Source organism: Dendronephthya gigantea, unplaced genomic scaffold (assembly GCF_004324835.1).
Source record: "Dendronephthya gigantea isolate DGI-Jeju-01 unplaced genomic scaffold, DenGig_1.0 000095F, whole genome shotgun sequence".
NCBI lineage: Eukaryota > Metazoa > Cnidaria > Anthozoa > Malacalcyonacea > Nephtheidae > Dendronephthya > Dendronephthya gigantea.
In genome coordinates, this window is record NW_021163105.1 from 574,295 (window position 1) to 588,526 (window position 14,232).

At 36.1% G+C, this 14,232-nt stretch overlaps 3 protein-coding genes across 5 annotated transcripts; all 3 read left to right on the forward strand.

Annotated features, from left to right (window-relative positions):
* The first annotated feature begins 597 nt into the window (after positions 1-597).
* LOC114533872 (E3 ubiquitin-protein ligase arih1l-like) lies at positions 598-6,248 on the forward strand. The gene is made up of 17 exons (XM_028555493.1): positions 598-947; positions 2,343-2,410; positions 2,787-2,946; positions 3,094-3,186; positions 3,274-3,329; positions 3,431-3,497; positions 3,612-3,718; positions 3,828-3,870; positions 3,988-4,059; positions 4,151-4,228; positions 4,359-4,411; positions 4,494-4,551; positions 4,638-4,721; positions 4,882-4,944; positions 5,030-5,143; positions 5,508-5,620; positions 5,796-6,248. The coding sequence occupies exons 1-17, from the start codon at positions 726-728 to the stop codon at positions 5,881-5,883; spliced, it is 1,539 nt and encodes a 512-aa protein (XP_028411294.1). The 5' UTR covers positions 598-725; the 3' UTR covers positions 5,884-6,248.
* Positions 6,249-6,521: 273 nt separating this feature from the next.
* LOC114533875 (histamine H2 receptor-like) lies at positions 6,522-8,785 on the forward strand. Its single transcript, XM_028555496.1, has 2 exons — positions 6,522-6,819; positions 7,248-8,785. The coding sequence occupies exon 2, from the start codon at positions 7,251-7,253 to the stop codon at positions 8,394-8,396; it is 1,146 nt and encodes a 381-aa protein (XP_028411297.1). The 5' UTR covers positions 6,522-6,819; positions 7,248-7,250; the 3' UTR covers positions 8,397-8,785.
* A 337-nt stretch (positions 8,786-9,122) lies between these two features.
* LOC114533845 (glycine receptor subunit alpha-4-like) lies at positions 9,123-13,968 on the forward strand. Of its 3 annotated transcripts, none has more exons than XM_028555462.1 (10): positions 9,123-9,213; positions 10,358-10,406; positions 10,819-10,940; positions 11,223-11,305; positions 11,444-11,511; positions 11,774-12,009; positions 12,255-12,337; positions 12,440-12,580; positions 12,827-13,203; positions 13,327-13,968. In XM_028555462.1, exons 3-10 carry the CDS (start codon positions 10,849-10,851, stop codon positions 13,585-13,587), a joined length of 1,341 nt encoding a protein of 446 aa, XP_028411263.1. In that variant the 5' UTR covers positions 9,123-9,213; positions 10,358-10,406; positions 10,819-10,848; the 3' UTR covers positions 13,588-13,968. The 3 variants fall into 3 exon arrangements, with proteins under 3 accessions (XP_028411263.1, XP_028411264.1, XP_028411262.1); XM_028555463.1 differs by lacking the exon at positions 10,819-10,940 and adding an exon at positions 10,974-11,036; XM_028555461.1 differs by lacking the exon at positions 9,123-9,213 and having other exon boundaries at positions 10,006-10,406.
* The last annotated feature ends 264 nt before the right edge of the window (positions 13,969-14,232 follow it).

The window sequence follows — 14,232 nt, forward strand, 5'->3', positions numbered from 1 at the left end:
AAATTTCTGAAATGTTTTGCCCTCAAGGCTTTTATGGAAACGTCGAGAGGTTTTCGTCTATTTTAGGATGTGATACCCATTTGTTAGCAAAAGGTGTTTCTTTCAGGAAGCAGTAATTTCCTTTTGCGATAAAACGTTTGATAGCAATTTGCTTTTCCAACACTTTTGAGCAATATTGATCGTGAAGAAAGGTATTGTATGTAAATGGTAGGTGCTTGTGTCGTGAAATAGGTGCCAGCTTTGATGTTTGTCGCAGTAAACTGCAAATGTAGGGCGTTTTTACGTTTTGTACCAGTGAAAATGATATAGACCATATAGTTAGTTTTAGTTGATAAAAGTTTTGGACATATCTATATTAATATGATTCTTCAACACCGCTCTTTCACACACATGCAGTTCACAATCCTGTGCAATTAATGGAGTAAGAATTTAGCTCGGTTCGTACGGTATGATAGTGTCAGATAGTGTCAACAGACTCAAGAAGAAATAGCTGAGTTTGTAGTTCATAATAGTCGTCTTTACTCTTTATAGCAGAATGAAAAAGGCTAAAAATAACATCAGCGCAAATTGTTTAATTATGACGTCACTTCCGGTGAAGATTAGTCATGTGATCATGATCCGTCCTCCCGACAAGTCCCAAACAACCTTAGAGAAATAATCCGAAAAAATCCGGCAGTTTCGAGCCGTTTAAAAGCCTCAAAATTGCTTCAAAAAAGCAGCGGCTCATGGATAGCGACGAGGAAGACTTTTCTTACGAGGAGGAAGACGATGAGGGGCAAGACAGCGAGGATTTCAGCGCGGATGTGGACGAAGGTTTCGACTCCACTTACGATATGCCATCTACAGCTATGAACGTAGCTGATGATTTTACTTACGAAGTCTTAACTCCGGACACGATCGTCTCGTATATGAATACCATCATAGACGAAGTCGATGCCGTCTTTCAGGTACGAGCATCACTGTTTAAACTTGCATGGGGTAAAAATTCAAACGCACGAGAAAAAAATGTGTTCATAATCCTGCGAAGAATTTATGCCATTTTCGCAAAAAAATCGATACTTGAAAAATAACATCAGACACCGTGGGTCGTGAAAGTCTAAAATGATCATTTTTGAGGGATTTGTAAAAGAAAATGAAGAGTTTTTACGACTTTCAGGACATAGTTCTAAAATCTTTATTCTGGGTCATTATTTTTTGAAATGTAACAAGCTAGACATATCAACAATCACAGATTAGATAAAGTTGATATTATGCTTGTCAAACTATTAATACTTGCTTATAAAATACGGTTGTGCTTTTGGCAGTTAGTGTAGAAATGATTGAAAACGAAATAAATCCTTTCACTGGATGTTCCAGGAGTCAGGAATGGATAGAATCTACCTGCTTTGTGCATTTCAGCATTTGTGTTTATATGACATTGTGTTTGTGTTGAATGAGCACAATATATTTACTGCCCCTTCCTTAAATTTTGAATAATTTATTAACTTTCCACTCTTATTGAAAGCAAGTTGAAGATGCAAATGTGCTCAACTAGATAAAGCAGAGTATTCCCCTATTATATATCTTGGATATTCTAATCTTCTACAAGGGTATTCACCTCAAAGTTGGTTTTTGTACTATTATGTTACTTCATTTATTCTGATCTTAACTAAATAAATTAAACATATTTTAGTGAGTAGGATGCTAATGGCTTGACATTGTCAATTGTCAAAATACTTGAAGAAATATTACTTTAGCCTTCAAAATTGTTTATGGTGTTAAAATTAATTTAAAAAAGAAGCATTTCCTGTCATAATTATCATCCCTTTGAATTACTCCAATCTATCTACCTCCAGATCATTTCATTTAGTTGCTAACCAATTTCCCACCAGCTTGCGGCATTCATGACACTAGATCTATTTGTTAACAATTGATTCATCTGTTGTGTTTTGTCCAATGAAAGAATCCCCTAGCATTTTTGCGATCAACAACTAAGGCCTTCCACTGTAATAAAAATCTATCAAGATGGCATGCTTTATTTTCGCACAGAAATTTCATTTCTTTTAATTTTCTATGTTTCATGGACAGGTGTCTGTATTGACTTTATATCATTAGTATGCATTATCAACCTGTGTTATTGAAATTTCCTAAAAAATATTGCATATGTAATAAGATTGTACAAATAATAAGCATCCAGTTGTAAGTAGGTTGCTGTACAATTGAAGAAATGATATTGATGTATCAAAAAAATCATAGTAATATTTCAAAAGTAAAAAGAAATTAAATTTGAATATGATATTGTGTATATATATTCCTTGATATTGATCTGTGGTATCAAACATATGTTTCATCCTCCCATTTAGCTTACCCGTCCTGTTGCAAGAATTCTCTTAGGCCATTTTAAATGGGATAAAGAAAAACTACTTGAAAGGTTAGTATTTTTATTATTTTATTTATTTTATAGTACAAGAGGGAACAGTATATACTTTACATAGTGGAAATTTAGATGAACAAAAGATCAGCTTTTGCAATCACTTTTTTTGTAGTGTTTTAATTAAGATTACTAGCTTATTTATATTGCTTATTTAAACCTATTGTTCTCATGACATTTCCAACCACTAGAGCCAGAATATCTTTGCCATTTCTATAATTCTATTGCCGATTCTTTTCTTCAGAATTAACTCAAAAATGTTTCTTTCAAATGTCTAAAATTCCCCTAAAACTTTACCAGTGTTCAAGTGTTGCTCTCTGGAGATAAAGGCATACATTTTTCTTCTGTTGCGACAAATTTACCATTCTTTGTTAAGGTTTTATTGTGGAGATCAAGATAAACTTTTCAAAGAAGCTCACTTGGTGAACCCTTTGGTTCAGTCAACCATGAAGAAAGTACAGAGACTCTCACGGTCAAATTCTGCTTCAACAAGTGCTGCTGTCTGTGATATTTGTCTTCAATCTGCAACAAGTCTTGTAAGTGTTTGTGGTATAGAACAGGGCTCCAGAGATCAAATAGTTAGTAGGCACTTCCTATGATGCTTCCCTGGAACCATCCCTGTCTTTAAATATTTAGTGTTGAGTTGCGTGAATCATGCCTTTAATGAAAAGCCTTTATTTCAGCAATCCTTTCAAGGCCTTGAATGTGGTCATGAGTTTTGTGCACGCTGTTGGAAGGAGTATCTCACATCAAAAATTATGGACGAAAAAAAAGAAGTAAGTTGCCCACCAACCAGTCAAGTGGGGATAAATACATACAACGCAAGCAACCATTTCACTAACCTAATTCTAAATCTTTTCTAGAACATTGCATGCCCAGCTGTAAAATGCGACATATTAGTAAATGAAACATTCGTAGGGTGAGTTTTCTGTTGGCAAAAAAAGTTTCCTTGCTTGGTCTGAAATCCTTCCTTCACTGTGAAAGCAATGTTTGATAAACAAACTCCTGTTCTCTTTGCAGACGAATTTTAAATGATGAAATAGTCAAAAGAAAATATCACCATCTCATAGCAAATAGTTTTGTTGTTGTAAGTTTAATTTACACTGTTTTGTGGAAGCTGTTGTTTTCATATCCTCAACTTGGTCTTTGTATTGGTGATTAAATTTATTTAATTTTTGGTTCCCTTTCTTATTTATCATAGAATAATCGTTTAATAAAATGGTGTCCAGCACCAGATTGTATGAATGCCGTCAAAGCCAGTTATTCTGATGCAAATGCTGTAACTTGTTTATGTGGCCATGAATTTTGGTAAGAAACACGTACATTGTTTCCAAATCCCTTTCACTGTTGTTTCCCAAGAGGTATTACAGTGTTAGTATTTCATTAAACTAAGGCATTTTGGAATTATGTTTTGTAGTTTTGGATGCGCAGAACCAGTTCATGAACCTGTTAATTGTTCAGTAAGTTAAAAAAAAATTTAGAAACTTGATAGTTTTATGAGTTTCTGTATCAACTCTGACACTCTTTGGTGCAAAGGTTGGGATAGTTTTACAATGTTCACTTGCTTGTTCATCTAGTTATTGAAGAGATGGATAAAGAAATGTAATGATGACAGTGAGACTGCAAACTGGATTTCAGCAAATACAAAGGTATGGGAATTGAGAACAAACTAAACCATTCAGTGTCTGTCAGACATCTTAGTACCATTATGATATCTGCATGCATGTAATTGTGTTTTAGGAATGCCCAAAGTGTCAGGTGACAATTGAGAAGAATGGTGGATGTAATCATATGGTTTGTCGAAACAGTAACTGCAAGGTATTGTCTACCAGCATGTTTTATTTCATGAGGAAAACTTGGTGAAATATGTACCAGCATATTTTATTTAATAACAACAAAATCGTTATCATATGTGCGTACTCGACCGTATCTATTTTTTCGTTTCTAGGCTGATTTCTGTTGGGTGTGTCTAGGGGCTTGGGAACCTCATGGTTCCAACTGGTGAGTATTTGGTTCTGCTGTATTTGACGTGTATACGCTGTTGAGATCATGTATGATGGACGATGTTGTATTAATCATGCAGGTATAGTTGCAACCGTTTCGACGAGAAAGACTCGCAGAATGCAAGAGAAGCTCAAAATGTAAGTCACAACAACGCTTGATTTCTCCTACTGCTGCATGACTAGCATCGTATCTCATTCAATTTATAATTCTCTATCTGCTGCAGAAATCGCGGTCGTCCTTAGAAAGATATTTGTTTTACTGCAATCGATACATGAATCACATCCAGAGCGCGAAACTTGAGTGTGAGGTAACGCTTTTAAAACATCATCAAACTTTGTGTATTTCTGCTTCGACGTTGTGTGTGTAGATGAATGTCTTTCAGTCTCAACGAGCCGTACCCAGCGTTCAGTCTCTGTACTGGAATTTGCGAAATGTATTAAAATGTATGTATTAATAATGTTCTTCAGCTCGACGCCAAGGTTACGACGAAGATGAATGAGATGCAAAAACACAATATGTCTTGGATTGAGGTACGATACCTGAAGTTTTGACCGAAATTCCGTCAAGTAAAGGGCACTGATTCGTCTCAATGCTTCAAATCGTTTGGAATTTCAGGTTCAGTTCCTTAAAAAAGCAGTCAACGTTCTCTCAATGTGTCGAAACACGTTGAAATATACCTACGTGTTCGCGTTTTATCTGCAGAAGAACAACCAGACAGTTATATTTGAGGTACTGTGATGTAAGATTTCTCCATGCACAACATGCAGAGTGTATATTGTCGAACTATTAGTTATTCAACTTAGCATTAAATGTGGTATAACAACTGCCTAAAATAGACAAAACACTTCTCGACGTTTCGACCTGAGGGGCTTCGTGAGTTAGTATCATACTAACTCTCCTGTTTATTTTAGGCAGTTGTTATACCACATTTGGTGCTAAGTTGTTAGAATACTCTGCCACGCTGCTCCCTGGTTATATTAGTTGTTCAAATGCATCGTTTCTCTTTTTATTTGACGAGGCAGATATCTTGTATTTATTGTTTAATCTCATCTGGTGGTAGATATGATTTTAGTTCATTTCTTGTTTATTTCAGGACAATCAGAAGGACGTTGAAATGGCAACAGAAACACTCTCGGAGTATCTGGAACGAGACATCAGCTCGGAGAATCTGGGTTGTATTAAGCAGAAGGTTCAAGACAAGTACAGGTATACATATTGTGAACACATGTTAGATGGGGTTATCTGTATACTTTAGTTGTTATTCAGTGCCTGGTTGTTTCATCAGAAGATTATCTTTATTTGAAGATTGTTTTAAACTGGTAACCGTCTCCTTTGAAAAGTTTCATTATCACTATACTGACTATCGACTTTATCTTTTCAGATACTGTGAAATGAGACGAAAGGTGTTACTGGATCACGTCAACGAAGGATACGAGAATGACTTTTGGGAATTTCAGGAGATCCCCTAACGTAGGCTTGTATCAACAAATATCCCTATCGCTGCATGTAGCGATAGATAGAATTCGCGCGTTTCATTTGACACGTTTACACCGCCGTGAGACGTTCAAAAATAGAAAAGAGAAAGGCCCGGCCAACACAGCAGCAAGCAACATGCTGTTAGAAGCGGGAGAAATATGGCGAGGAACAGTCGTGACAGAACGGCAAAGAACTGATTTAGCCTGCAGTCAACAAACATTTGTCCACATTTCGTTAGAAATCCCTGTTGTACAGTTTTGTTTTGTATAAATGTGTATATATATGGATGTAGACTGCGAGGAACTCTGAATTTCCTTGGCTAAAAATGTTTGCTGTCTTCAAAACCAGTTGTAGTTGATTGACAATATAATTTAGAAAATTTCCAAAAACGATTTGCTGTGGTAATTTTAAGACATTTATACGTATTTTTCCTGAAGTATTATATGGCAAATATTTCAGCTGGGCTTGCTGGGCTGCAATATTTTCTGCGGAATATATTTCAGTGTTTTAAAGACAATTGTAATTACAACAGCAATTTCCGCGAGGAAACGGAGCTCTGTAGTAATTTAGAGCTGTTCATTAGTCCCTTCGAAACTCAAATTAATTTAGTAAATTTACCTCATGAATATACAAGCCGGGATTATAAAAGAATTTATAGTGTCAAGCAACGGAAAATGATATATTTTTGGTAAAAATTGAAATTGATTGTCAACAAGTGTCGAGGCAATTTTCGCATCAAAGCTGGGTGTGAAATTTCGATCAGAAACGTGTCTTGGTAATAACTCTATGCTGCTGATTTAATTAGATGAAAAAGAAATTATTTTTTTCGCAAGATACTGGGAGATTAATCTTGCCGCAGTCTCACAACGATAGTAAACTTCAGTCGATACGGATTATCGCAGTGAAGCCGAAGAGTTATTGGATTGAAGGTGATTATTTTGAGATTAATCTTTATTGTGTAGTGTTACATTTTAGCAAGCAGACTGATGGGAACACATGGGTTATAGTAACAATACCACAGTCGCAGAAGAACCGCACGACGCGATTTTAGTCAGTCGATTATTTTCAGTGTGTCAATATATCAATATAAATTTGTTTTTTCACTCGTGCGATAAACATCGGGATGTCCGTCTGTCTTTTATATATATATATATATATTAGCAAGTGAGTTTATTTTCTATACAGTACGCAGCTGACGTAATGCATTAACCTGGTTAGTGCGTGATGATTTATCTTTTGCAACGAAATCATTAATAAAAAATATCATAAAAATCAATTCTGTCATCCTTTAATTCAATCCTCAAACATATTGATTTGTCGTTGTAAATATTTTCAATTCAATTCAATAATTTCGCAGGTGATGTCTAGTCTGAACGTAAATGGAAAACGCTGTGCTGGTGTCTGGCCTAACGATGAAATATCGTACACGAATGCATGTTTCTCGGCTTTCCTCTCCTTTATAACAGTTCCAGGAAACCTGCTGGTCTTCGTCGTCGTTCTAAGAAATCCAAACGGCAAAATGCGCACGCCTTTCAACTGGTTCATTTTAAATCTTGGAATTGCTGATCTTCTGGTGGGGCTAGTCGTGGAACCGTTAGCTGCCGTCGTACACATCCGTGAGGCGTTCGGGTTTCCGTTAAAATATCATGTGTATCTTCAGCCGTTCTACTTCACATCTTGCACAGCGTCTGTCTTCAGTCTGGGCATGCTCACAATCGATCGTTACATTGCCATCACCTCGCCATTACAGTACAGAGCCACCTTAAGCAATAAACGAGCCTTGGTTAGTTCTCTTGTCATTTGGATAATCTCAATCGCTCTGCCCTTCCTTCAAATGAAAATTGGTTTTCTTTGGTACTTCTTCGTGTTCGGAAATGCCGCTGTGTTGGTCACGTTTTTCGTGCTCGTTTTCGCGTTCGTGCGTGTACACCTAACGTTACGTGCTCAAATACGCGAGCTTAGCCAACTACAGGGAAGCACGGAAGAAAATCGTGTCCGCAACAACGCTCTCAAGAATGAAGAAAAGATCACTCGTGTGTTTCTCCTGATGCTGTTGATATTCTGCGTGTGTTACACACCGTCTCTTCTGATGATTTACCTCATGAATTTCTGTACAACATGTTCTTGTCAAAGTATCCATTGGTTTCGAGATTTGTCGTTTGTCTTCGTCGTCCTGAATTCCTGCATGAATCCTTTCATTTATGCCCTCAGGATGCCCAACTTCAGAGAGTCTGTTCGTATCCTGTTCAAGAAAGGTAGATCCCAAACCCCAGCCGTGCGATATCAGGCCACCACGTCATCGAAAGGTACCGCGTCAACCAAATGGACCTCCTCTGAAGTGTCAGCTCCGTCGTCCGCGTCCGTTAAAACTCCGCCAGTTTTAACAACTCCCTCAATGACGTCACATCCAACGATGACGTCACCTCCAAGGATGACGTCATCCACTAATGAGCCCGGCAACTGTCCAATGGCCTGCAATAACCAAGGATTTAGTGAAAACGCTTAAAAAAAGTGATGCGGATAAATTATTTACATAAATATTCCTCTGTTTAACTTCATAATGTATTTATAGTCCTTAAGCTAAAAATAAATGGGTAACTTGTTAAGCTAACTTAGTTGAAACTAGCTTGTTTTTTATATCTATTGCGTGGACCATAATTGTCTTGTAATATCATGAAGAATGACTTAACTATCTTATTAAAAATGAATTAGATCTAGATACCTACGGAGTTGTAATTGATTTGATGAGAACATTGAGCTATTAAAAAAAACACACAAGAACTAAAAACGAGAGGTAATAAGTCGCATACTCCTTTCACACAGGAAATGAGGGGGGATATTGTTTCATAATTAGGCTTTGCCAACGCGATGCGATTTTTACGAATATTTCAGTTTTTAAAATATGCTAATTTTGACAGTGTTGTGATATTCTTGGTAATTACTGAATGATAGCACATTTTGACTGGTCTGGTACCCCTATCTCTCAAAATCTACTTTCAGAATTGAATTTATTTGCTTCTGAAAATGGAAAATTCGTGTCGCGTCCAGTTTGTGTGTGGCCTTAGTGGCCACTGGCCAGACTAAACAAACAAATTCTCTCGTGTTATAAATATTACTTATTTGGATTGCGGTGTTCCCAGGACCTGTTCCTCCTCATGTATTTTTATGATAATTTTAGCCACAGTGACCAGAAGGCACGCGAATAAGGGGATAATTGGAGCGGTCTACTTTGAGAGACCGTACAACGCCAAGTGAAGCCTAGCTCAAGGAATATCCACTAATAAGTCCATTAAGTCAACGTTTCTCTTACAGTTTTCGTAAAGGTAAGTTTAGATTAACAATGCACAGGCTGTGTGCGGTGGATTTCATGAATTCTATTTAGAAAAACTAAAGCTAAGGGCAATAGTCACGTCTTTATATATCTTTCGTTTCCTTTACGACATACGACGCGCTCAGCTGGACGATTCCGCTTTCGTTTTAAAATATGTTCAGAAGATTTGAGGTAAAATAATTGAAGGAGCTTGTAATGTTTGGATAAAACTTCAAGATTTCAGTCTGAAGTTGAGAAAGTCTTCACTGGTTCACTGAATGAAATTTTCATTTTTTCTTCTTTCCAGAAATTGTCTCAGCCGTATTTGGACAAAATTAGTCGATATCTTTTTATGCTCGGGCGGAAACATTTTACTCTCGAGTCGTTTCGGGACGTACATTTTTAAAATCATTATAATTACAGTTGAAATTATACGATGAAGTATTGAGTTGTCGTTTTAAATTTCTCCCGGGTTTGTCTGGTTTATTTTTGCGTGAGCCTTTCGTTCCCGCCTTCTCTGTAAACACCTGGTTGCGAATAATTGTGGCTTTTCAACGCACGAATTCCTTGATCGAATTTTCACTATATATCGTTGTTCACGTGTGAATATTTATTCGTGCAATTTCATTTTTCATGGCGAGTGTCCGGCCTAAATATTGACTAATCGAAAAATCTTTGATTGTCGTTTGCCAATGTTTGTTCCCAATGTTGACAATATGAGGACAACCTTTCATTTTAGCAGATAAATGATTTCTTTCAGAATCTATGATAGTCAGAGAATTATTGTTTATAGATAAATGTTCGTTTTAACACCGAATTGAAGTCGTACATTTTCGCTCTCCATGTCATCTTTAGTGCAGCCAAATTTTGCATTTTTATTACACTCCCAGCGTGAATATTAAATATTGTTTTGTGTACATTTCTCGATTATTCGTTGATATCTAAAACAGCCGAACAAATGATTCACACTCCGAGTATTCGTTTCAGACGCATTCGTTACCTTATTTAACTTATCAATTTAAACTTATTGGATTGATAGCTATGGAAACACGATGGAATATTTCTACTCCTCGATATTGTATAGATACGATTATTTTGACGTTTCTTGCTGGAGAAAAATGATAGATACGGTAGATATTTCTGATGTATTTTTTTAGTTTTCTCAATCAACATGGTGCTGACAACTTGGCAAAGCCTGAATTCTTGGTGAGGATAACGGGATTGTAAGCTAGCTATATGACGTAGAATTATGACTGTTTAATCCTATCTTGCCTGATGCTAATTTTCACCGTTGTCATATATGAATATATACCGGCACGTATATTTAATATTGGAATTTTTTTCCTTCAAAATAAGCAGTTCGTTTGATTGCTCAATATATAGCAATCATATATACTGACCTAGAAAGGAGAACGTTCTTTGAAAATTCACTAAACATACAGCGAGTATTTTTTTAAATATATCTATTTGCCATTACATGCCTCCTGCATCTATATATATAAGATAATTTGAATTAAATATTTATTTCTTGTTGATCAATTTAGATCTTCAAATGCACTCCGACTGGGGTATTTTAGTCAATATAAATTATTTTTTACTTGCTTTTACTTGGACATAGGTAATTGTTAGTTGTCATTGAAACTTCATCATGTTGGAGCATTTCCCTTCTGCGACTTTGTTCATACTCGTTGTTTTTCTTACCGCTGTTGTCTTAGCGAAGAAGAATGGCACAAACGCGACGTAAGATATTAAAAAATATTTGTTTTTAAACAGCGCTTACGCAAGACGCGACGAGCAAATTTGAAATGATGAAGACTTGCGTTCATGTTGAAAACAGTTGAGTCATTTTTAAACTCTCAAGTGAAGCAAGATGATTTTCTTAACACTAGAAAAAATAATGTGTGAGAAAGAAGTGTAACTCCAATGCATAGTTTGTTATAAATGCGCCCAGGGATGTTCACGAATCTTATAATATAGGTTATGGCTTGAATGACACTGAACGCTTCTTTTTATATGCTTTAGAATTTGTCTAAATGAAATAAATTCTATAAAGAAGTTATTTGATTCAGCTGTGTATGATAAAGCAATGCGCCCCTGTGAAAATGGTGAGTTCTACTTTTCAACTAAACTCTGACTGACACTTGAATGTATATTTTCGCTTTTTTAAATCAAGATGATTGTGGTTATTCTGTGGGTATTCCTAAAGTTTGTTTACTTTTTCTTTCTCTTCTACTTTTTAACAGATAAACCAGTTGTTGTCAAAGTTGGAATCTATATTGTGTCGATAAATAGCATTAAAGAATCGGATATGGTAAGTACTTTTGCAAGCTAGGTCGTTTAGCACGCATTTGAAAATCAATAATTACAAAAATCAAAGATATAGTTTTAATGAAAACTTTATGATTAAAATGCATGTGCTTCATTTCAATCTAATCCATTATTAATGAATTTTTATACAAACCCCGTTCAATTGGTTTAGTCGAGTTTCAAAGATAACTGTCATAATACCACAGTGGTTTCTTTCAGTAGTAAATACCTGCATGATCAAGGTCATGTTTTATTGTCAATTTCAGCAGTTTGATATGCAAATGTACTTCCGTCAAACGTGGAGAGACCCAAGGTTATCTTATGCTGGTCTCAATCTCACAAAAAGGGATTACATTGGATTTTCTCCAGGTTTTGTTTGGGAGAGAATCTGGCTTCCAGATGCTTACTTCGAAAACGAAAAAGGAGGAAAGTTTCACACAATTATGAGAGACAATAAATTTCTACGATTGTATCAAGACGGTTCAGTCTTTTATAGCACAAGGTTCGTAGATTAGGGTTATAAATTTGAATTCTTAAAACTATTTATAACTATAGAATTATCCGACCTGTACATAAATAAAGTTAGTTTAGGTTTCCTCCTGTAGTAACAATGGATCAATTTAGAGTTTAGAACTGATAGAGCAATCTAGTGCAACCGAAGTTAGTTTAGTTTAGGTGTCCTCTTCACTTCATAACTCGGCGGGAGTTTCAGTTGTTCTGTTAGTTATTGTAGTTGTTGTTATTTAGATTAACCCTGACGCTATCTTGTCCAATGGAATTCTCCTATTTCCCAATGGATCATCAAAAATGCGAACTGATCATTTTGAGTTGTAAGTCTCGTTGTTTGCATGATATTCACCAAATCAACAATCCATATGCAGACTTTGAATTCTAAAGTCATATTATATTTTGCATTTTATTTTTTGCTCAAGATGGCCACACGACCAAAGATATTATCTACAAATGGCTGACGGACAACGTAGAGACATCAGTGTTCAGAAATGAGTTTGTCATACCACAATTTGATATTGAAAAGATCGACATCTCAAGCAAAATCGCTCAGTATACTGTAGGCATGTGTCGTTCTGTTGACTTCGTTTATATTGGATAGCTCTAGGTCCAGTAAGGATCATCTCTTATTAATCCAGTCAGTTACTACAGGAGGAAACCTAAACTAAACTAACTTTATTTATACTGAATAGCTCTATCAGTTCTAAACTGTTCTTCCTAGAGATCCAGTAAGGATCATCTCTTATTGATCCAGTGTTACTACAGGAGGAAACCTAAACTAAACTAACTTTATTGTTCATGTTGTTCAGGGGACTTCAACGTGCTCAAACTTCATATCTATCTTCATCGTCGCTTGGAGTTCTACCTGACCCATAATTACATTCCAGCAATATTGGTTGTTATCATTTCATGGTTGTCTTTCTTCGTTGATCGTGATTGTGCACCAGCAAGGGTTGGAATGGGCATCACCACTATCCTAACGATGACAACTCTTCTTATTGGCGTTGGTCAACAAGGCCTTCCTGTTGTATCCTATATTAAGGCTTTGGATTGGTATTATATTGGATGTTTTATTTTCGTGTTCGTCGGCCTTTGCGAATACAGTGTTGTGAACTACTTCAGCACGAAACACAGCAGATTTTTGAAAAAACAACAACTTATAGAAGCTGCTAGGAGTATAGAGAAGGTACGTTTACTGCAACGAGTATTTGGCAATGATTTGAGAAATGATATAGTGCAACTACATATTGTGTTTTCATACCTTTATAACACACAAGAATAATCTTATAACGTTTGCAATTCTACCCAGGGAAGAGAGGAAATGCTACCTACAAACTGCTTGGAAAACTATGGTTTTGACTTTGGTACTGCAGACTCGACATTTCCCTCGTCCCACGCCTCTCATGTGTCAGATGAACCCGAAGTAAAACACGAATCACTTGAGAATGGCGTGAGCATGTTGGAGATCAGTGAGACCATCGAGAATTGTTTGAGAATTCTTTATCCTATTTTATTTATCATTTTCAACGTAGTGTACTGGATGGCATTCAAAACATCGTCAATAATGTAAATTCCATTCGGCTACTTCTGCTCTAGCTACGGCCGTTTCAGACATCGAATTGCTCGGATTGAATACAAATGAACCTCAAGAAAAGAAAGCCTTTATTGGGAAAAGGAAAAGTTTACCGCGAAATAGCCTAGACTCAAGATGCTTTGGATAAAATACTGATTCAATTTATAACTGCATTATAACTCCATTGGCACTGGCAAGTAATTGTATGACGTTAGACAAAGTAAAACGCTGGTAATATCCACGCATCGTCTTCTGAATAACGCAAAAGCATTTGACACTTATTAATGAAAATTTCGTGTATAATATTAATATTTTTAAACGAACTCATCAAAAGGTGTTGAGATTTTAATTTTCGCGACGAAATTGAATTTTAATCTTAATGAAAAAATACTTTCGTTGCATTAATCGTCAGTGATGTTATCATGATCAGAGCCGGGGTCAATACTATTGTTAACCCTGAAGAAGAGAAAAAAACTTCGTATTTCCACCTTTCCCTGTAAGCTGCTAGTTTTTTTACAGTGTGGCTGGCTCTCGGTATCTTTTCGTATATAAGTTGCGCTTTGCGAACGCATGAAGTCAATGAGTGAATATTTTTAATCATTTTCATTGTGAGTTGACAAAACCAAATTGTTTAACCAAGTC

Coding starts and splice junctions, on each gene's coding strand:
- LOC114533875 (XM_028555496.1), top strand. CDS start 7,251: ATGTCTAGTCTGAACGTAAATGGAAAACGCTGTGCTGGTGTCTGGCCT.
- LOC114533872 (XM_028555493.1), top strand. CDS start 726: ATGGATAGCGACGAGGAAGACTTTTCTTACGAGGAGGAAGACGATGAG. Junction 2,947..3,093: donor TTCAATCTGCAACAAGTCTT/GTAAGTGTTTGT, acceptor CCTTTATTTCAG/CAATCCTTTCAAGGCCTTGA. Junction 3,187..3,273: donor TTATGGACGAAAAAAAAGAA/GTAAGTTGCCCA, acceptor AATCTTTTCTAG/AACATTGCATGCCCAGCTGT.
- LOC114533845 (XM_028555462.1), top strand. CDS start 10,849: ATGTTGGAGCATTTCCCTTCTGCGACTTTGTTCATACTCGTTGTTTTT. Junction 12,338..12,439: donor CGAACTGATCATTTTGAGTT/GTAAGTCTCGTT, acceptor TTTTTGCTCAAG/ATGGCCACACGACCAAAGAT. Junction 12,581..12,826: donor AATCGCTCAGTATACTGTAG/GCATGTGTCGTT, acceptor CATGTTGTTCAG/GGGACTTCAACGTGCTCAAA.